This window comes from Tympanuchus pallidicinctus, unplaced genomic scaffold (assembly GCF_026119805.1).
Source record: "Tympanuchus pallidicinctus isolate F22 unplaced genomic scaffold, pur_lepc_1.0 scaffold8, whole genome shotgun sequence".
Taxonomy (NCBI): domain Eukaryota; kingdom Metazoa; phylum Chordata; class Aves; order Galliformes; family Phasianidae; genus Tympanuchus; species Tympanuchus pallidicinctus.
The window spans coordinates 33,706,366-33,728,920 of NW_026294802.1; the positions used below are offsets into that span (position 1 = coordinate 33,706,366).

The 22,555-nt window shown below is 37.7% G+C and overlaps 1 protein-coding gene across 1 annotated transcript in view; it reads left to right on the forward strand.

Annotated features, from left to right (window-relative positions):
- Positions 1-22,555, forward strand: part of NELL2 (neural EGFL like 2) — a 141,988-nt gene that overhangs the window by 108,098 nt on the left and 11,335 nt on the right. Inside the window, exon 16 of the mRNA XM_052668499.1 lies at positions 15,569-15,709. Within this exon, the coding sequence (XP_052524459.1) occupies positions 15,569-15,709 (141 nt within the window). The remainder of the gene's footprint in view (positions 1-15,568; positions 15,710-22,555) is intronic.

The window sequence follows — 22,555 nt, forward strand, 5'->3', positions numbered from 1 at the left end:
GCATCACTTAGTACTTTCAGTCAGACATTGTTTTCATGAGAAGTATTCACTCTGAAGTGCCTTGCAGCTAACAAAGCTGCTGCAATGCTTTAGATTTTTCTCTGCAAGCCTTTTAAATTAACTGTGGCCTGTGCCTTGTTGAAAATGCATCAGTGGAATAAGAAGACAGATGTAAGAATCATGTGCAGAAACATCAACATCCAGCACTACTTCTTGTTGTTTTAGCTGGTAATAGGACATCAAAATGAGATTTGGAGAAGTCTTTCTTCCCGTAGGAAGCAGCTTTAAGCACCATTAACACTGGGGATGCATTTGTTGGCTTGTATACTTGTTAAAAGATTTTCAAGTCTTACAAGGCATAGGAGTAGTTAAACTAGTAAAGCACAGTCTCCTGCAGTACGGAAAGCTAAGACTACCCAGGGAATCTCAAAATATTTCTACCAGTTAAATTTGTTCAAAATACCTTACAATGCCCTCCCTGATTGTAAAATTATGAATTCTTCAGTAGGCATTTTTAAATGCTGTTTTAAATTGTGTTTGAACGTTGCTTTATTTCAGAATCCAGCATAGGACAATTTTGTTAGATTGCCTTGATGGTACTGTAACACCCTTTTAATTTGATGAACAGTGAATTTGTTTGGCTATATGTGCATACATACAAGATTACTGCATTTTTGCTGTTTGTCAGCTTTTCTTTTGAGTTCCTACATTCATTTTGTGCTTTGAGTATTCCCTTGGTCCTTTTTTAATTATGCATGAGATCAAATAGCAGAGTTTTACTACTAGTAGTGTTTTGATGTAGTTTTTGTAACAAGTTGGTTGGAAGTACATGGCTTCTTTATGGACCTTTAGCTGTGGCTTACATTTCTTGATAACAAACTTTCTTTGGATATCAAAGGAATCATATCCACCTGTTATTAAATGTGCCATGGCAAACTGCTGAAATAACCTGGCGCACAAAGCTGTAAGGTTTAAAAGGACACACTGAGAAAAAAAAGATTACTTACAGTCTGTACATTTACTCAGCCCTATATTAATACTGATGGTGTAATTAAATGCATAACTGAATTTATGAAAAAACGGTCAGCATAAGATACATGATCCCACTCTCTTTCATCAGATCTCCTATCAGAAATAGCCAATTTTAGGAAAGTATATTATTTGGCTCTTCTCTGTATTTTTTTGCACATATGGAGAGCTCAAACAAAAATAGAAAAATGGTGTGAATACCTCGTGAAGAAAGAAAAAGACTTTGGTGTAGCTAAAAAAAAATGTCAATACGTTGTCCCTAACATGTAGTTCCAAATACTAAAATGTAGCTTAGATGGAATGGTTGTTATTGATCAGATCTCTCTTTCTTTTTGTTTTGTGCTTCTTTCTATACAAGCTAAATAATTAGCATGTGTGACTGTTACACTTCTTAGCAAATCCAAATTAAATTGTTCATGTGCACCGGCAATGATAGTAGGAGAATTCAGATTTTTGAAGGCTATTTTTATTTCATTTCCAAAGGAAGCTTCTGCAAATCTTTTAGTTCTGACATTCTAGTGGATAGGAAAATAGTTTTGCACGTTTTGGAATATAAGGCATTGCCAAAGTAACCCAGAAACTTGTTAACTGTGTTGATTTTGCAAAAACATGGTGAAGTATAATAGTACTTTCAACATCATATGAGAATTGTTTCCATTTAAGCCTTTGATCCTTGGTGTTCAGCTAAAACAATTTCAATCAGCTTGTGTCCAGGTAGGCTCTGAAGCTAAAGCTGTGACAAAATGGCATTTGAAGCCCATAGAGCATTGAACTAATTCTGAAAGAACTGGGATTACTTTTGGCAGAACTCTTAAAAATTCTTGGCTCCAATCTAGTAAAAACTGTCTGTAAGCTCTGAAAGTACTGTAGTAAAAAACTGCCATAGCTCAGAAACCTGCCTTTTGCTAAGTTTTATTTTTAAAATGAAAATTTTAATTACTGATAGTAGGATTGGGGTTTACAACGAGAATATTAAAAGGCTCAGATTCATGGTGCATGCATTCAAGGTTCTGCAAAAACCTCAAGTAATAAAGAGAACCTTTAAAGAGTTCACAGTCCAGACAGGGAAAGCTGTTTGTTTGCCAGGACAAATTGCTTGCTTGCTTGAGTCCTGATGTCTGGAGGATTCAGGCTGTCCTTTTTGGAGAAGCTCCCAGGTATGAGATTGAGAACTTTCAGGGTACTTTCAGCAAGCAGTGTTTAAATAAAATTCAAGAGCTGACTTCAACTTGCAGAAATACAGAAATGTTGAGTTAACCTACCACGGATAAAATTTTTAAAAGTAATTAGTACATGAGCCTACTTGAAGTGTAAAATGTCAATAGAATCCAGTGGACAGGGAATGGAGAATTCATCAAACTCCAAAAGTCAGGCCTCTTAGAGTCGTTCAAGTCTGGTATTTCAACTGAAGTCATTTTCAAAGTTCATAAACTACTCAAAGTTGCCCCTTGATGCAATCCTCCCTAAAATAATAAAAATCATCCAGAACAAATCCCAAAGAAGATAAATTGTGGAGTCAGGCAGGTGAGATCCAGCTGACCTTCTGGGCTGCATACTGCTGTTGGCACCGCAGCTGTGTGAGGTGGTGGTGGTGGCAGGTCCCCATGGAGCCCAGGCACCTGGCTGGGATGAGGTGAGTGAGGAGGGATGCTGGATATGCTGTGTCCCCCTCACTGTTGGGCTTAGAGGCACGTACACCCTAGCTGTGAGTGGTCACTGCTACTTATCATCCTTGAGTCATTGTGAGTGGTCCTGATTTTCTTAATAAATCTCCTGACATCCTGATCTATGGAAGCTGCGGTCTTTTTGGCCATAGCTGCAGACATGAAGTTCTCAGTATCATGTTTAAATGATTTAACTTAAACTTGTGACAGCAAATATCTAACTGTATGTTCTATTCTCAGGATCTGACTCTGAATTAAGAATCATTCTGAATTACAGCACGCACCAGCATTTAATCAATATTTTCTGTAGTTTTCATCTCAGCAGAAAGAGACAGGATACAGATGCTAAAAATAATGAAACGATTTTGCTGAGGATGCTGAAACATCTTGCTTTATGACTTGCATCTTTGCTACTTAAAACCATTACCCAGGTCCCACGGGCTGGTTAATGAGTGGTCTGCTATGTAGGCTTGGCCTTCTCAAAGATGGTTTTTGCATGTGAATTACTTATTGCAGAGACAAGAATAATGATCTTTGAGCAATCCTTGGTTTATCAAGATAATGCAAATTACTAGTCTGTTCAGCGATGCTAAACCTTACTCTATGTTATTCCATTTTAAATGCTCGCTTACTGTAGGAAAAGCAGATCATAACATGATGGCCCAAATTAGGGGAATCATTAATTTCTATGTCTGCTTTAAACATAACAGCTAAATCTACTTTAAAAAACTGTTACTATGATAATTCTCAATGCCTTCCATTCACTTTCCTTTTTCTTTTCTCTTGCCTCAATTTCACGTAAACTGTTTGTTATAACAGTAATTCTCTGAAAATGAACTTCCACATTGCTTGCTTTTTATTGTTTGATTAGAGTGTAATATATTGATCTACTTCTGACTAATGATTAATAAGAAGAAATGCCTTCAGTAACACAGACTGATTGTTCCAGGCAGATGGGACTCATATGTACTCTGTCAAATCTGAAGTTCCTAGAAAGCCTCTGAAAAGTCTTATTTGGCGCTCTGGAGCAGAGTGCTAAGTGACTTTTGGTTTCTATATTTTTTCCTACACTCCTGTGATATGCTTTTCATAAACTTATGAGGTTGGAAGCCATCATATTCACAGCACCTATTCTGTCCAGTAGCTTTGTTCATACGATACATCTGGTAAAACAAAGAAAAAAGGCAAACGTGACTTCGATAGTTGACTGGGCAGGAGCTGGTTCTGAGATGACAGGCTGAAGATATATGAGTATTGCTGAAAGTCCCATAGAGTTCTGTTTATCTAATAGAATCATAGAATCGTAGAACTCAAATTTGAGTTAAAAGAAGTTGAGTATAAATAAGTAAGCAATTTATTTATACTGCTCATCTGTTTTGGTTTCTAGGTAAACCAGATAAAAATAACTGTTTTCTTAACTGATCTTCTTCCTCATGCTTTCATGTCACCAAAACTGGGCCTTGTACTGAACTGATACAAATTAATACAGTTCTTTTGACATATAAACTGCTGTGCTATTTTGATGAGCTGCATGCCTGGTCTTTCATCTTTGCACGTGATCCATTTTTGCTAACTTATTTCTGTGAAGTAACAATAATAACTGTTCATAATGAGTCATTCTAAAATGTCCATTTGGACTGATTCATTGTTGCCATTGATGATCAAGACTGTTTGACCACGGTATCTCTGACCAAGAGTAAGAAAAACAAGCAAGGACCATGAAACGTGTTGGTGAATTAGAAATGCTTTAATATATTCTTGAAATCAGGCCTTGGGTGAGCAGGAATCCTATTAGTGTTTAGCTGGAGGAACTATAATATGCAGTATGTTCATAGCTTTATTCATAAATCATCTGCCTCCTCCACAACTAATTATGATTCTAAGTGAATAGCTGCCCAGTCCAAAATGCATGAAAACAAAACAAGCTGTTACTTTTGCTTTTACCTCTAAGAAGTAATGAATACACTATGGTTTAATTAAAAAGATAAGGATGATTTCTAGAAAAGACTGTACCCTCATAAGGATCTTGAGTGTGATGCATTTGTATAATCTTTTTAGATATGTTTGTGAAAAATTTGTTGAGATTATCTAACTTAAAATCACTGTAAAACATCTGATATATTACATCTTAAGGAACTCTGGGCACTAAATAGGCGAACACTGCAGTCTCTTTTTTTAATTGAGCAAAAGTGGAATGACAAGAACATATACTGTCAGTAATTAAGTAGAGGCAAGGCTTTAACTCTTTTCTGACTGTACCTCTCTTTTAGCTAGCATCTTCTCTGACACTGAAGTCCTGTGGAGGTAGGGCAGAGAGCAGCACGCGGGACGTGTGTTGCAGCATTGGATTTGCTCACAGGGCTTATAGGAGGCAAAAGACAGGTTCGTCTCTCCCTCTAAAACATACTCAAATGAAGAGGTGAAGGTTGAAAGAAGGGGTCAGAGCTGATCCAGACACAAGATGAAAACCCGCAGACAAATTACATTCTGTGATATTCCCAAATTGTTGGGAATATTTATCAGTTGGGAATTCAGTAAACAGTAAACACAATGTAAGGTCTAGCAACAACCTGGTAGATAAGGATAAAACAAATGCAGGTTGTCTGGGCTGTGATCACCTCTCTGTCCCCTTTGACTTGTCTGAGATTTCTCTTATGCATATAAATTCATATAACGAGTGCAAACTGGCTAGTTTCCTTTTCCTCTCCTGACCCAAAAGAACTCAAAAGATCATTTTCAGAGAGAGCAAGAAAAACTTTCACAGTTTCTGCTGAGACTCTTCTCCAAGAAAATCAACATACATTTATTTTCCTCATGGAAAAAAAATAATGGATTTGAAGGATTTTATTCTTAAAGAGCTTATGAATCTTGAGCACGTATTGTTTATAGAATAAGAGCAAATTCAGATTGAGAAAGTATTGTCACTAGGAAGAAAAATCATATGGCATATTTCATAAAGATCTATCAACGAATTAATGAATGTCAGCTGAATTGTTATTATCATTAATAATTCCATCAGATTTCAGCTGTGTGCTAATAAAAGCTGAATCTTCATATTCATAAACAGATTGGCCTCTCCTATAGCTCTTGCTCCCTGGTGTGGGGCTGTTTCCCAAATATCATTCCCTGTACAAGAAAAAGCAGAGAGCTGGTACAAGTGCTTTCTCCCCATTTTACAGATGTGGAAGTCAAGACACGTGGGGAGAGTTGAATAGGTGACAAAGCTTGCATAAAAAGGCAGTGGCAGATGTCTGGATAAGACATAGGTCATCTCATTTCTGCTCCTTTACTCAAATATGTCAACATCTGAGAGAAGGCAGGTTTTTGTTTTTGTTTTTTTTTTTCATTGTATTTTTACAAAGAGGAAGTGCAGCCAATTCATAGAACTGGTATAATTTTTTTTTGGCTTTCTAAAAGGACATGTTCTAAAATTGCTAGCTCATTAAATTGCGTTAAAAAAAAAAGGTTAAAAAGTTGTCTGTGAGAATAAACAAATGAGATCTGCAGCAAGCTAGCAGGAAAGCTTGTGTTCTGCAAATGAAATGTATTTTACTTGACTGCTGTGTGAGAAAGGAAAGTCACCCTGGTCCCATTTACCAGCTGATTTTTGTCTTGGTTATGAAAAATCAGCTCAAAAACAAACAGTGAGGCATTGGCTGGTGAATTTAGAAGGTTGGAAAACTTTTCTTTGTTTCACGTTTTTGCTTTGATTCATTCACAGAGTACCTCTTTGACAGAAATTAAATAAAATGCCCATATTGGGTTCAGTGAACATTCTGGATTGAGGAATGAAACCTACTTACCTCACTCTTTCTGTTTTGTAGTCTTTTTAAGATCTTTAAGAAAGATGCTTTTTAAGATGTTTTTTCCTTCTGTATCTTTTTCTTCCTTCATCTTCCTTGCCTGACACACTTTCTTGGGTGTATATAATTTCTTTCATGCCTCAGAGTCCCTGTCAGTTTTAAATAACAAAAGACCTTTCTTTTTTCTCTTCTAGAGCCAAATATGAGTACTTATATTTATATTTTCTTTAGCCTCTTGAAACACTACAGTCCTGTCTGTAGCAGCTTAAAAAATTGAGAGAATTGGAAAAGAAAGTGCTACAAAAAAAGATATGAGGGGACAGGAAGTTTTGTTCTTTATTAAAAACATCAAAATGTATCCACTACTTAGCTATTACTTCTGCAGAAAAGAACCTTCCTTACAAAATATGAAACCTAAAATTTCAATTAGGGTCTTAAAATACAATGATCTATAAATAGAATATGAATAGTTCAGCTGGGCAGCATTATAATAGAATGTCCTTCTGTTATACAAGGGAAATGGAGAGAGCCTTCATAATTCACTGTAGGGTCTCTCTTTTATGAATTACATTTAACTATTAGTGGAATTAAAATCTATTACAGTGCCAGTCATTGCACCATACCCTTGTGGAGCCCTTCCTCTTGCTGTCAGCATGAGGGAGTGTGCAGTCTCTGCACATATTGCAATGATATGGGTATAGCCCAAGCAAAGAAAAGACTTTCTATTTTTTTCTCTGCTGTGGTTCAGCAGCTGTGTACAGTTTCTGCTTGATTTGATGCTGCATGAGCAGCAGTGTAAATTGGTGGTCATGAGTATGTGAACTGTGAATCATGTTAACAAGTCACTGGAAAGCAGATGAAAGGAATAATGTTTTAAAATTATGAACCTTTCTAAAGGGTAGAAGACCCAGCAGAAGACCAATTTCAGATCAGGGTGTTAGATCAAGCCCTAGCCAAAATTTTGTGTTGAACTGAACTGGATCATTGGAAAATTACTGTAATTCATACCAGAGCTGAACCCAAACAAAGCTGAGAACGTGCTGGTTGAATCCTTGGTTCAAAGGTATAGAATGACTTCTTACAACTCACCATTATGACTAAGAAAACTCAAGATCTTCACAGTGCCTGCAGAGACTTCCTTCCCACCTTTAAGAAAGAGAGAACATCTGGCTAAAGTAAATCTTTCTTGGGACAAATTAATCTAGCCTTTTAGTATCCAGAAATCAACATGTTTAGGGAGTAGCATGAGTGTGTTAGTCTAGTTCCTAACATTTGCAAACAGAGCTGCAGCACCTCCAAACATTAGTATGCATCTAAAGTAGCTTTGTCATTGTATGTCAAGGTACAGAAGTGCTTTTTCTATCTTGAAGAAAATAGTTACTTTTTCAAGAAAGGGCAAACAGGGAAATAGAAGTGTTTATTACAGTTAAGGTGCTGTTGTGAGAATTATGGACAAAGTGAAGGCAACCTCACACTACCATCAATGTCTAACAATAGGAACCCCACACCTCTCAGTTACCCTGACTTTCTAATGGGGATTACACAATTGGTTTCACAGAATCTCATAGAAAAATACATTCTCTTTTTTTAACTATGCATGCATGCACCTAGTTCATCATGGCTAATTAGGTGTTCTGAATTATCACCTTCATTTGCTACAAATGTCACATCTTTTGATGATATTGGATGTTAAATGAGTAACTGTCATAATCTCAGTTATCTGTGGGGCCTGTGATTGATCAATTTTTGACAACAAAGAATTGTTAACAGGGCTGCATGGTGAAGCAGCCAGTGGAAAATTCCCTTTCATAATGTTTCTATCTAATTTTGGAGCACCGCCACTGCCACACATAAAATAACAACACAATTGAATTTCTTTTTGCTGGCATTTAGCAGGACATATGGGGGTGTGCAGAAATCAATGGGGGATCGGGAGTCTGGAAAATTACATACTTGAAGAATTAATGAACTGTAATTCCGTATTACATCCTCAATCACATTTTGCTTCCTTTTCATTAATGGAACTAAATTAGTTTTCCATGGACACGGTATTTTAAAAAATGCAATCATGCTCTTGTGAGAATTAAAAAAAAAAAAAAAAAAAGGAAAAAAAGAAAACATTTTAAAAACCCTGTTTTAACTATAGTTATTTTTTCATGCATCATAACAGTTAGAAATATGCAGTGAAAAACATATCTGCAACACTGACAACTTATTGGAGTAGTTTTTAATGTGATAATTCTAACCCCAACTCTAGTTTCCTGCCCTTTGTGGCAAAGTATGGTGTTAAAGTGACTCAGACTGAATTTCTGCAAGAGTTTGAGCAATGTAGAGACATAGGCATAAGAGTAGCGACTCCAAAGGCATTCAAAATACCTTTTTCTCTGCACCACCTAATTCACAGCAGGAAGAGGAAAGTCCAGGGTCTTCACAGTTCTCCGAAGGGTTTACCTCAGATAACTGATGTTTCTAATGCTGTATCAGGTCCTTTTACTCATGGAATTATGGTATTCCGAGGTTAAAATTGTGGGTAATCTGTGCTATGAGCTTTCTTTAGTTTAATGGGAATTCTGATGTGAGGGTTCATACATTGCAAAGCATACACTAGTACTTAAGATACTATAACATACATTTAAAGAATTACTGGAAGCTGAAAAAATCAAAGCAAGATTGTAAGCACAAGCAGGCTCTAGAACATCCATTAATGAAAGAGGAAAGATCTCCTTTGGGGATCAGCAGCACTGTTAGAAGAAAGATGGCGATCAGACTTTACAAAACGTATTTAAAAGGCACTCTAAGTAACTTTGGATTATGGTGTAACTGTTATCTTTCTGGACTATTACAGCAGCGTAAGCTTCTGTATTGTTGCTTTTGTTAAAAAAAAATAAAATTCCTCCATGTAATATGTATATGCATGCAGTATATGGGAATGTAGTGGGATGAAAATCCCCAAAGCTGATATTTTAACAAGGGAAGATAGCTCCGGTATATTGAACTAGTTTTAAGCTGTTATAGTTCTCCACTGGGATCTGTTTTCTCCATAAGTTCTCAGCTCAGAGGTCTGATTAAACAGCAGAGTCCTCCCAACTATCTTCACATTAGAAACTGCTATAACATGAAAACCAACACAAATGCTTATCTCTTTTTCAATATGGGACTCTAGAACTTACTGCAGAGATAATGAATCCTTCTCAAAGCTGCTGAGTTTTGACAGCAGATACATTATGCAGAACTTTTATTTTGTCCTACTCAGAAAGGCCTTTTCCCCCTTGCATGCATATTTACTAAGATCAGATAACCCAGACATCTTAATCCTACTGGGCATTCTGTTATCTGAGCATGAGTTTGAATAGCTGGGGCATGTTCTTTTGTACTAAAGTCAGACATAACATCCTTGAAAATGCATTGACAAACGCAAAAGCGTATCAGAGTCTGACTCCATATGTACCCAGGAAAAAAACCACCGAGGAGTTATCTTTTTCAACATCTTATTAGTACCCTAAGCAAATTCTTTGGTAATGTGTTTCTGACAGGATTTTTCTTTCAGTGTATATGCATTTTATTTGTGGGACTGGGATACAGGTGGCTCTGGAGGTTATTAGGATGGAAAAGCTGTTGCCTTTGAAATGAGATCTCAGGTTTAGCCTAAGACTGTAGTGACTGAATGTTATAGAAGTTGCTGGCTGCTTATTAATCCTTATAAATATATCCAGTGATAATAACCCAATTAGCACTGGGAGGGATTACTGCAACTGAGAGTCTGTTAATTGGCAGTCTGAGTGCCATGTGTGTACTGTCCCAGAAAAACTTCCATGATAGATAGAAAACTAAATTCTAAATATCCACAGCTTTGAATATATGATGTTTCATTCTTAATGGCAGAAGGCTGTTGGACCTTTTGTTTGTATTGACTGGGTAAAGCAGTTTGTGAAAGAAAGGATTTTTAGACTAATCCTCTCTGTCTCTCTAACTTAGTGTTTGATGGTGGCATGTAGGCTTTTCTGAGAGGAGAATTTGGTGATTAATATTTCAGTCTTGAAATGAGTAACGTGAAATGGTATAGCCAAACCCCATCTCCCACCACACCATGGCTCTTTGTTAAGTGCAGTTTGACCACATTAGAGAGCTTGGTCCAATTGCTGGATGAAAGAGTATTGCTAGCTTTCAAATTGGCAATTTTATACCACTTTCCATCTTCAAAAGCTCTTATTATACAGAAATTCTCTAATAATATTCATCAGACTGCTAGCTTTCCTTTTTTTCCTACTGTACCAGTGAATAATTTGCTAATGATCTTATTTTGCTCTTCAGGGAGCAGGGTTTTCTCAGTCTCCCCAAGAGCAAGGGTGTAATAACTGAAACTGATGCTACAGTTCAGGAAATGAGTGATTATGAAGTATAAAGAATGTGATTTGGAAGAGCATTTTTTCATGTCCAGGGGAACCAAGTGTATAGTTACTTTCAAAATGTGTCACTGTATCTATTGTATTAAAGTGAGTATTTAGTTTGCAAAAAGGTGCAATAGAGTTTTTTTCCAGTTGAAAAATGGCGAATATGGAAATAACAAGCAAAATATGGAAATAACCAGGCTGACTGATTTAAGCTTAAGAAAAATGCACAGGAGAAAAACAGAATCTTTGAAAACCAAATCCTGTGCAACGTAAGTGTGCAATAACAAGTTACCCTTGTAACTTGTTATGCGGCAGTGTGGTGTGTGTGGTATTGCTTTGAGTGCATTCATGAGTTACATCAGGTAGAGAGGGGTCTTCGTGTTCCTGGTGTTCTGTGAATCACGCATCTGTGCTCTCAAGACAGTGCGTCAAGAGCTGGAACCATAAATCTCCTGCCATGCAGTGCCCTGGAGTGGGAACAGAGCACAGCAGGTGCTGCTGCACAGCTGCCCTCCCGCCTGGCACAAAGGTTCCAGCCACAAACCAGCTTGGTGCTGCTTTCTGTTCCAAACCTGGTTCCTCACATGAGTGGGGTGGCAGATTTTTCATGTGCAATTGTGCTGCTTATTTGAAAAATAGAGAAAATACTGCCTCTGTGATAGTCAGTGGGAGTTCCATAAATTAAGGGCTGGGATTAGACCATTTGCTCTGTAACATAAGATAAAGAGATTTATCTTATCTTTATCTCTCTTTTAGATCCTGGATGGTGATAGCATTCCTTCTTCTGCACCCCCACCCCCCCCAGCTTCTTACAGCTAGCTGAAGAGGAAAACTTGCAAATACAGAATAAGACTTTTGTCCATCTACTTACAAATGCCACTAGCTCCTAATGAAAAAAAGCACATGCCTCCTCTTCTTGCACTTAAAAATCTTATTTTTTTTCAGAAGTGAAAATAGAAAGCCCTTTCAGTAACTTCCTTCAATAAAGCAGTGTTTCGTTTTTATGCCTTTTTTTTTTTCGTTTTTATGCCTGTACAGCATCAAACAGAACTTCATTAGTGTGGTTAGTGTTCCATATAGCCCACTGATATACCATAGCCACTGGCCAAGCAAAACTTCAATCAGTTTTTGTTCTGTTGTCAGCTCACACCTCTGACTGAGCAGCTGCAAGATGATTCATCAGAGGATGTTTCATCAGAGGACAGAAAAGAAAATCATTTCTGCTGTTTTTTCCATACTAATAAGATCATTCCAGTTGTAGATACTTCTACAGCACTTCCTGAGCTATGCTATGCCCATTTGAAAATAGAAATCCTTTTATCCAAATGTCAAGAAAATTTTCCATGAAATCTGTGCTTTGGCTCTGCAAAATAAGTTTCTGCTGCAATTACTTGTTTAACACAGTTGTGACTTTACCTGAGTTTTGTTCCATTACAGAGAAAGTCTCTGCTAGAGCTAATGCTACACTAAAGAATGTAAGTTGGGATATTTAGCATGAAATTTTGTGTGTGAGTAACATCTATGTTCTGAAACCTACAACATATGCCATATTTTCCTAACAATTTAGTAGTGAAATTGTTTTTGATTGACTATGTTTGCTGTGATACCATGTAAGGAATAGTGAATTATTCACTACTGGTGCAGAAATGGTTCCAATTGAATGGTTTAGGCAAACAAACTGAGAACAATCTGATGTATCTTAAGGACTGACAATATGCTTCCAATGATTCCTATTTACAGTAGGCATTCCCACATAACTCCACTCCACTTTGCATGCAGCTGTAACAAAACTAGAAGAGTATATTTCTTTGCTTATTGGCATCTGTAAAAGCATTTCATCTCAAGTAATATTTCTTGTGATATGAGTTTGTCAGCTAGTTCTCAAATAAATACAGAAAATCTACCTTTCTTGTCAGTTTACCAATACTGGCATGACATTCAAGGCTCATTTTTCTGAATAATCAGCAAGCAAGAACAGCAGAATATATTCAGTCTGTGCCTGCTATACTGTGCTCACAATTATAAAATGTAGAGATTCAGAAATAAATTGTTCTGAAGAGAGGAACATAGCTTTTCTTAAATTCATATCTGTTACTTTACTCTGAATAACACCCTATCCTCCACCTCACTACCAATAAATTCCACTTTCCAGAGGAAGACTGGAGGCAGAAGAAGACACATGCTATCTAGTGTCTTAATGTGTGCTATTGAATAACATTAAAAAGCAGTCTTCATTGATTCTCTGGGTCTTGTGGCTTGGACCACCCCCAGCAAGTTATACTGTGATAAGCAGATGATGCCAGACCTTTAGGTTAACTTACGGTCTGTCCTCCTGGGCAAGTTCCTCCCAGACTGTGTATTCCCCACGGTAAGTGATCTTCTGGAAAGAAATCCCTCCCCTCCCTTCTCCTCCCCTCCCTCTCTCTTAAACCATTTGTGGGCATGTGAGTGAATACCAGAGGATAAAGCACAAACTACAAACCAACCTCTTCTCTCTACAGCAACATAATTTCCATTGATCTCCCTCTAATCTCTCTAACCCTCTTGAAGTCCCGCTGGCCCCGGTTGCTCGTAAGAAAAAGGCTAGAGCTTATACCGAGTTATGGAGAGACACCCAGAGCAGCTAAAGGTTGCAGGGATTTGGTATTGCTCAGTCCTGCAGCAGGACTACTTACGTGATTATCCTGCACCACTTCACAGTGGAGTTGAAAATCTTGTGTTTTAAACCAATAGAGATTAGGACTTAATTTGTGGTACACATAGCAGCAAAAATATGTGCTTAGTGCAATATTCCACTAGAGGTGCTGGTCATTTTCATTCTCATAAATACTGATGATGTACACAAGGGGCATCTGGGCAGAAAGGCAGGTGACAGAAAATCAGTCTGATGCAATAACAGAAATTCCTAATGGGATTTCCTCGATTAACTACAGAGCTTTAAAAATCAACACGCTCATATTATGGCGGTGAGGTTACTCCAAGGAGATGACTGTCCTGGCCTTTCAATATGAAAAACTGTGTCAGAGGTTATTTAGCATGTGAATAAAATACCCAGGGCACATCGTGCCTACTTTCCTGCCATATGTAAGAAGAATGTAACTCACTAACAAAGGTTGATACCTTACAGTTTTGTAGGCATCCCCCACAATACTCAACAACTTCCTTTCTTTCAGGTGTGGCATGAAGTGTTTAGGATGGATAAACAACCCTTTAAAAAAAGCAAATAATGAAACAAACAACAACAAAAACACCTGTATTTTTAGATAGTTTTCATAGGAGAGTAGAGTGAGTATATCTTTGTCACGTACAGTTGTATTCTTAGCAAGAGATTTGGGCACTTATTGAAGCTCATGATTAATTTTTCTCATCCATTTTATACTTTATATTTTGAAAGTAACAGATGCCATAAGTGCAAGCTAAGAGGGACTGTGAGCAGCATTTTGGCACATTTACCTGTGGTCACATCAGGTCACATTACATCTCAGTGGTCACATTACATCTCTCCTCTGTAGTTTCATCCCAGAGGACAACTAGGTCAACTGCTGAGGTACTCTTAGGAGTTTGAGTCTAAACTCAAATTGTCATTTTAATTCTCAATTTTAAAGATTCCTGGCTGAATCTTCACTTGGCCAGCATGGTGAGTATATTGAAGGCTTCTTCAATACTCAAATGCATGGAACTTCTTGTTACTGAAGGAAGTGTGTGTGTGTTTTGTCTCCCTCTGTGTCTATTTTATAGGCACCTCTCAGTCAACTTGCTGTTCAAGTAGATTTTGCATAAAACACAGTGATAATATGTTAAATCTGATAATGAAGGTCACATTTTTATCCCTGTTTGATTAAATACTCCTGAAATTCCCTAACTTTTAATTAATTCTGAGACCTGTTCCTTAATATGACTTACTGCTTAACTGAAGTTGGATATGAACATCTGACAAAGTTCTCTACTAAGTACGTGAATTCAGCTGTCTGAAGGATGCTAGCCTATGATGGATTTTGGACCTTGCAAGTGTGTCCAGACATCCATACCACTGTGGGTCATTACTATAAAGTTTAATCAGTATAAGTTTTTCTTTAAGAAATGAGCATTCCAAAGGAGTTACTGGGTGGAGGAGAAAGTGTTGTGTTTCACCTTCAAGATCTAAGCCTTGGTTTGGAATCCCAGCTGGTCTCTTTGACAGTGGGAGAGAAGACTGCAGTCAACAATGCTGAGGGTCAGCAGTGCTGGTTTAAGTTGTGAGAAGTTCTTCTGACTTAACAGTAGTGACACTGGGAACATGAACAAGGACGGCAGTAAAGATTTAATGTTTTGATATGGTGCCGGAAATAAGTTTTATCAGGCAGCCTGTACTCAGCAAAAGGGTTCTTCTTATCTTCCTTTCTTCATACTGTGGACAGTTTACACAAATGATGTATTACTGAGCATATACTGTGATGAAATGAGTTGCTAATGTATAAACATTAAGTTGGGATTAGTAGAACTCCAGCTAGCAGGGCCAACCTTATTAGCCAAGACCTTCTGTGGGAATGATTCACAATGCTGTAACAAATAACTCTAGAAATCTAAGTGGCTATAATCAGAATACTTCCATGAAACACCAGAGAAGTTGTTCTTGCATCAGATGCATATAGCAATTTCCTGTATGTGAATTTTCTTCTTTTCTGTTTTTCTTTTGAACCAGACATTGATGAATGCTCCGATGGCTTTGTGCAGTGTGACAGCCGTGCTAATTGCATCAATCTGCCAGGGTGGTACCACTGTGAGTGCAGGGATGGCTACCATGACAATGGGATGTTTTCACCAAGTGGAGAATCCTGTGAAGGTCAGTGTCTAAGAAGGTTGGGGTGTTATGACTTGAATTACAGCGATGTCTGGTATCTCCAGCTATTGTGGATATATGTTGTCGCAGGTACTGTATCCATGACAGTTAAACCTTGACCCAAAGAAATGGTAGTCAAAGCAAGCATTGTAAGCAAAAGGAAAAAAAAAAAAGAATATTCCAAACACTAGGTGGAGGATTACTGGCTATTCTATGACTTGCTAAGATAATATATATTCAGGCACAGTGCTTAGAACAGTCTCATGGGCCCTACATCTGCTTCTATGCATTAGTGATTTCCCACGGGCTGACAGCATGCATTATAATCTATCACTCCAGGGTGATCTGTTTGTATGTCAGATTCTGAGATAGAAATGAGTGCTAATCCAGACCTCTATTCTCCTGCTTCACTCCTTGTACACTGAAATAGCATATGATCAAGACACTTCCTGCTACCAAAGATGTTTTTGTGACCCTGACACCCTTACCCACACTCCAGTCAATACGGGGTGCTTCTCCTGTGTGGAGACTAACTCCTCTTAGAGAGCTGCAATTTGAAGAAAAGCCTTATAAAATGGAAAGCACAATGGACTTGGAGATGGGGCAAGATATGGGGTATAGGGAATGAAAGGTCGACAGAGACAAGTAGATGGGAAGGTTTCCTTTGTTTATGAACAATGCTGGAGAGAACAGCAGATTAGTACACAGCTATTTTCACACATGGATTTCTTAGTATGAAAAATTCTTCCTCTTTTAAAAGTTGCTTTTCTTAAATAAGAGAACAAACCAGTCTGTTTTGCCATGGACTACTTAGGGCAAAATCAGGAGTCTTTCTACCTTGTGGCTGTGAATGCCCAAATATTCAGTGCTCAGTGTAAGCTTTGCCATCTTACTGTTTAAACTCACATTGGTGGGCTGCATCAGTCCCAAAGGGAAAGAATTGAATTAATTTCACTAAGGCAGACACACAGACAGTTCTCAAGCAGTGAGAATGACCTTTTCAGTATCCCCATCATCAATACTTTATTTCAACACATTTTCACCTCAACTGAAAGTCTGATTCCCAGGAGGAATCAGCAATTTCAGTCAGCTACTGCTTTCGTAAGTCCAACTTTCTTTGTCAAGGACTAGCTAAATGTCAGTGTTAGCTGGCCAGGTGTTAAGACAGGAAAGTACAAGGACTTCTGGAGAAGTTGTGATCCTTCTGATCACAACATCACTCTTCTGTCACTTCTGGCACAGGAGCATTATGGCCAGGCATTTATGAGAAAGTTCTATAGCCCAAGCTTTATCTTAACATCAGTAAGAAATCTGTCCTGTGGACTGAACATGGTGGTGTGGCATGTGTCATCTCAAGAAATATGAACTAAAGAATGAAGCAGAAAGTATGAAGTTTTTAATAGTATCTCTGTTAAGATGTGCACAAACAAGCAACAATTAAGCAACAATTTCTACTCAAAGGAAAAGCCAAGAAAGAATAACTGCAGAGTGCTACACGTATGTAGAAGGGACAATTATTTAGCATGATTTTACTTTTATAGAATTGAAGTCTGTAACACTGTGTAACACTTAAACAGAAGATAAAACTTGGAGAAGTAGCCTTAAATTTATTACAGTTTGGAAAGCCGAACTTTCAGTAGCAGAGTACAGTAGTGTGAAAGCAATTGCTTTCTCTCTTGTCAGATCTTTCCACAGTGAGATTCCTCTGCTTAAAGACAATCTGGCAATTTCTTGTGTCACTTCTCCAGTATCCCCTATGTTAGAGGTGATTACACTCAGTGACTGGTGGACGACCTTTCTGACACTCACTGTAACACAGGAATATCCTCCACGCTGTACTAATCTCAAATTTCAAACCTTTGTTCTCCACTTGCTGCCTTCAGCTCTATGAGCTTCCTGCTGCATCCAGGCCCAATGTCCTTTGCGACCTTCTGGTTCATGCAAGTACCTCAGCTTGGAGAATTGTAGATGGAACGGTGCAGACTTGCAGAGAAGAGGAGCTGGTCTCACCTTACTTTCTTAGTGGAACAAAGAATTTAAGCCTCATGGGTATTAGGAGATATTCTTTGAGAGCTTGTTGATTTAGCTTTCTAATCAGTCTGCTTCGATACAGCGTTTATACAGACTGCATAATAGGCTTGTTGTCTTTGGCTTATCTTCAGTGAATTTTAGTTGCTTTGAAGAAAGTTCCCTCTTTCTCTGGAGAAAAACTTCTAAAGCCAAGGAAGTGTGGGCTCAACTATTTTCTTTCTTGATTGTTCTATATGTTCTGCCTCAAATCTGGGTCCGTCTGAGCTCCCTGGATGCTTGTCAATAGTACTACAGAACTCTGTGTACAGAGTTCTGATCACAGAGTTCTGTGATTGATGTTAGTCACAGGGTTTCCACCAGCAAAGCCTCCAGTTTGAAAGATTCAAATGGAAACATTTCTGTTACGAAGAGGAGCATTTCCTTAAGAACTTTAATTTAGCTTAACACCCAAACCGCACCTTTCTTTAGGAAATGGTCCAGACAGGACATGCTACTAAAAATTTCTGTCTGGTGTTGGAGTCCTTGGTAGCATTAGATTTTATCAGTGCCTGAAATAATTGTTGCCAAATTTTGCACATATATTAAGTTTGGCTACCACTGCATCCTTGGCACTACTTAGAATACTGAGTATTTTGACTAATGCTGTACTTGAATTTAGAAATTTATAATCCTATTTCATTTGGTACCTGCAGGCAACAGAAGACCAGGAAATTCCTTTGCTATTAGTTTCACTTCATGTTATACTCCTGGGTAGACCTATAGTCTCAATACCAATTACTGTGAGAAGTGATGGGAAATGCAGATGGGAAATGCAGTAGAGCTTCAGACTCTTAGCAGCATTGATGCTTTTTCCTTTAGAAATATAATTATGTTATATATTATTTCCAGAAAAGCAGAGAAAGATTAGCCGCTTAGCCTTTGAGAACTGCATGGTTTTGGGAAGTCTTAAATTTTATATATATATGTAAATATAGCATTCAGCATGGTATATTACCTAGTGCCCTCCTCCTCACCCCCCTGCAGCTTTTCTTTATAGTTTATTTACTCAGTCATATTGATGATCTGAAAGTTGTCTCTCATGTACTATTTCATAAAAGAGATGGTAGATATTGCAGCCTCAAGCTTCATTGCATTCAACAACTGAAACCATGGAGGGCAAATCCTAAAATAAGTACATTTAAGTCAAGTTAACATTTGTGCTGCAGTTCTGTGTAAGATCCTGATTCCTTGGATTTTGTCACCTGCAATGCCTAAAAGCTTCTAAGATCAGCTAGAGAGGCTGTATTGGTTTTGAATCAGAAGTAGTGCAAGTTATACCTCATCAGCTGTTGTACATTTTGCATAATTCCATGTCAGAAGAGTAGCTCACCTAATTAATGAGCTCCTATTGGACTTGCCAAGGGTATCTGGCAGGTACCAGCTGTTTATACAGAATGTAGGAGCAAAATATCTTCACTCTGAGCAGGTATCAAATCCTTTAAATGAGAGAAGGGTGAATGAATGGATTGAAAAGTATTGATCTGGAATGTTCCAGCCAGTTCAAAAAGCATCTTTTTTGTTGCAAGGATTTATCTGCATGATAAATATAAATATTATATAAATATATAATATAAATATCTGCAGATTAGGATTTCTGTTTTGAAATGTCTTCTTATGTTTAGTACCACTGGTATCCTACTTCCGGTTTAACAGCACAGACTGCCTGTCTGCATGGAGGGCTGGGTCTCCCCAAGGACAGTTTTTTCCACAACACAGAATAATGAGATATGGACGTACGCTGCAGGAATAGGATGCTCTCTCTATTCTTCAGCAATGAACAAAATCCAAAATGGTCACTTGGATTTGGAAGAGAGAACAATTGCTGACTTTTGAGATGTCTGAATTCATCTCACAGTACATCCGCTATATTAACTAATGCCTGAGATCTGTGTTTGAGAAACCACTGTCAGTTTAGAGACCACACTTAGATTTTTCTATAGTTCTTGTCGTGTTTAACAGAAGCTTTGTTATTGAAAGCTCATAAGGAGACAGGAAATAAAGAATCACTTCAGCAGGAAATCTTACTGGAATTCACAAATCAAGAAAATCCTTTTGTCTTCCTTCATGGTCACAGAATATCAACTATTAAAACTACAGGGAGGAATTTCATTCCTTCCACCTCAAACAGAACTCTAGGCATTAAGGCTTCGGTTTTGGCTTTGGGAACACAATCATCAGCAGAGAGAATGCAGAGCTGGAGACACGTGCGTTTAAATATTCAGGAGTGTGGGCAGAGTATGAAATTGGCAGAATTTCTGAAGTTTTATTAGAGGACTATTAAAACAGAAGACCAGTACATTTTATGAGATAGTGAATTGATCATGTTTACTGTATCAAAACTGGGAAACAACATTTCTGTGAAGCTGGTTTAACCGGCATCTGAATTCTCAGCTCTTCATCTTCCACATCTGCCAAGCTCTCTGACAGCTGGCTGGCATGAAGTTACAAATAAATTATTCATAATTCACTTGCACTTTGAAGAATGGTTGCATCAGTTAATAAATTTATTTGAGATAGACAAGGAGAGAAGCCAAACCTTCTCCTCAGAAGGTTCTTTTTGCCTTAAGCAAAAAGTATCTGGGTATCCTTGTATTATCACCCTGCTGAGGAAGCCATTTTCTCTCAGAGCTGAAGTAACTGAGTGTCTTTCGGAGCAAAGAAACTGCCCACCATCCCAACCCATCTTTCGACAGTGAATGTCTCAGTGATCAAGATGTTCATCTTCTCTTTACATACATCACAGTGATATCAGAGAGATTTTGCCGTGAAGATATGTCTGGGGAAATCGTTTTTTTTTTTCTGTCTTAATGTGAATGCCATGCATTTAAGTCTGGATGGCTCATCTGAGGGGGAAAAGCTGCAGCTTTCCACCAGTTACATCACAGCATGTCTCTGAGCCCTTTGTCAATACCTAGCAAGGTATACAGTTTCTTTTTTCTTCTAATGCTGCCTTGTTCTTGTTCCTTGTGAGTTTATTGCACATTTTCTCATCTGTTGTTATCAGTATTATATTTGGGTTGCTTTTTGCCCAAAAGAGTATTGTGCCACTATTTTCTGTAGTAGCTTCAAGATCACTTTCCATTATAGATCTGAAATACTGACTTTTGAAAGGATACTTCCCCCTGTGTCTTATAATCAATTTCATCAATTGAATTTCTTATTATCACTTACTCAATCACTATCAAGAAATCAAGAAATTCACGACAATTTTTTGTTCAATACTTTATTAACAACATTTTTCATCTCACTGTTCACTCACAGCTCCAGATGACTTTTAAGTATATTGGGCAGCACATGTCCTGGCACACATTCTTTGACAACTTTCATGGGACACCCCTCATTTATGACAACTTGAACATTTATTGTTGCCATTTATTACTTACTAATTAAACCACTATAAATTTGTGACTGACTGATTCCTTTTCTTCCAAGCAAGATAGTTCCTTTCAGAGTATGCATCATACAAAAGAGCTCAGCAAAAGTTTTCAAATAAAAGTAGTATATTATATCAACAATATTTCTCTTTGAAGTCTTAGTATGGTATAACCTGAATCTATAATATACATCTCTAGGTAGTCTTCCTTTTTATCATATAAAGATTTAATTTATCTTTAAAACTTTTGCATTTTAATATAAGTCCACTTTTGAAACTCAGTACTATGACAGAGAATTCATATGGCTTTTTAAATTTAAGAAATTGCATATATTGTGATCATCATTACAGAGTAGCTATTCATTACTGGCATTTTGAATCAGAATCTGCACACTGCTCATGACCAAGTCAAATACTGCTTTTTCCCTGCTACATTCTATGACTTTATGTTCCAAGCAGTGTCTGTAAATCTGTTAACTATAGGTTTCAGCCTGGCGGGGCAAGTAAGATTTCTGTTTTCATAAGACTTTTCTGCCCTCACACTCAGATATTACAAATGGAGTTTAGTCACTCTAGGTACTGTCACCATTTTCAATAGATTTAGTCCAGTATTTTAACTGTTTTGACATCAAATTACTTGTGACACAATAAATTCTTAGCTTTCTTTAATGTGGAAGAGTTGCTTCAGAAGTAAGACTTTCCATCTTATTATATTGCCCCATGCCACCAGAGGCAGATGTTGGTGGTATGGCAGTAGATGTTGAACCTTCCCACCAATATTCCATTCATTTTGTTGCTGTGCTACTGAAGGCAGCAGAGGGGCAGTCTGACGCAATGATGTCTGACACAGGAGCGAGGGTGAAGCAAAGGTATGTCATTGAATTCATCCATGTGGAAAAAAATGGCACCCACTGCCATCCATCGACGCTGAATGTTTATGGAGATCAAACAGTGGATGTGTGCAAAGTGAGGCAGTGGATGGTGAACTCCAGCAGTGATGACAGGGACAGTGAGTCACCTCCTCTAGTACAGATTTTTATGAGGATGGGATGCAGGCTCGTGTTCATGCATAGCTAAGTGGCAAATATGTTTAAAAACTGTGTTTTGTAGCTGAGAATTTGATTTATCAAATTGAGTCTTTATACTCTTGTAACTTGTGTAGTTTCCATGGAAATAAATAGGAGGCATTACTTTCAGAGCAACCTACATTTATCATTACTTCTCCACCCACTGTAGTCTTTTGTCTTATTAAGCTGTACCCAGGGAAACCCTTAAAAATGTTCCAGATCACTGCTGCTGCGAATTATATCTAGTCCTCAATTCAGCACTGGGATAGTTAGTTATATTTTTTGTTTTCTGTTCTAAGTCAAACCTCCAAGTCTTTTGAGATTAAATTTTGTAATGCT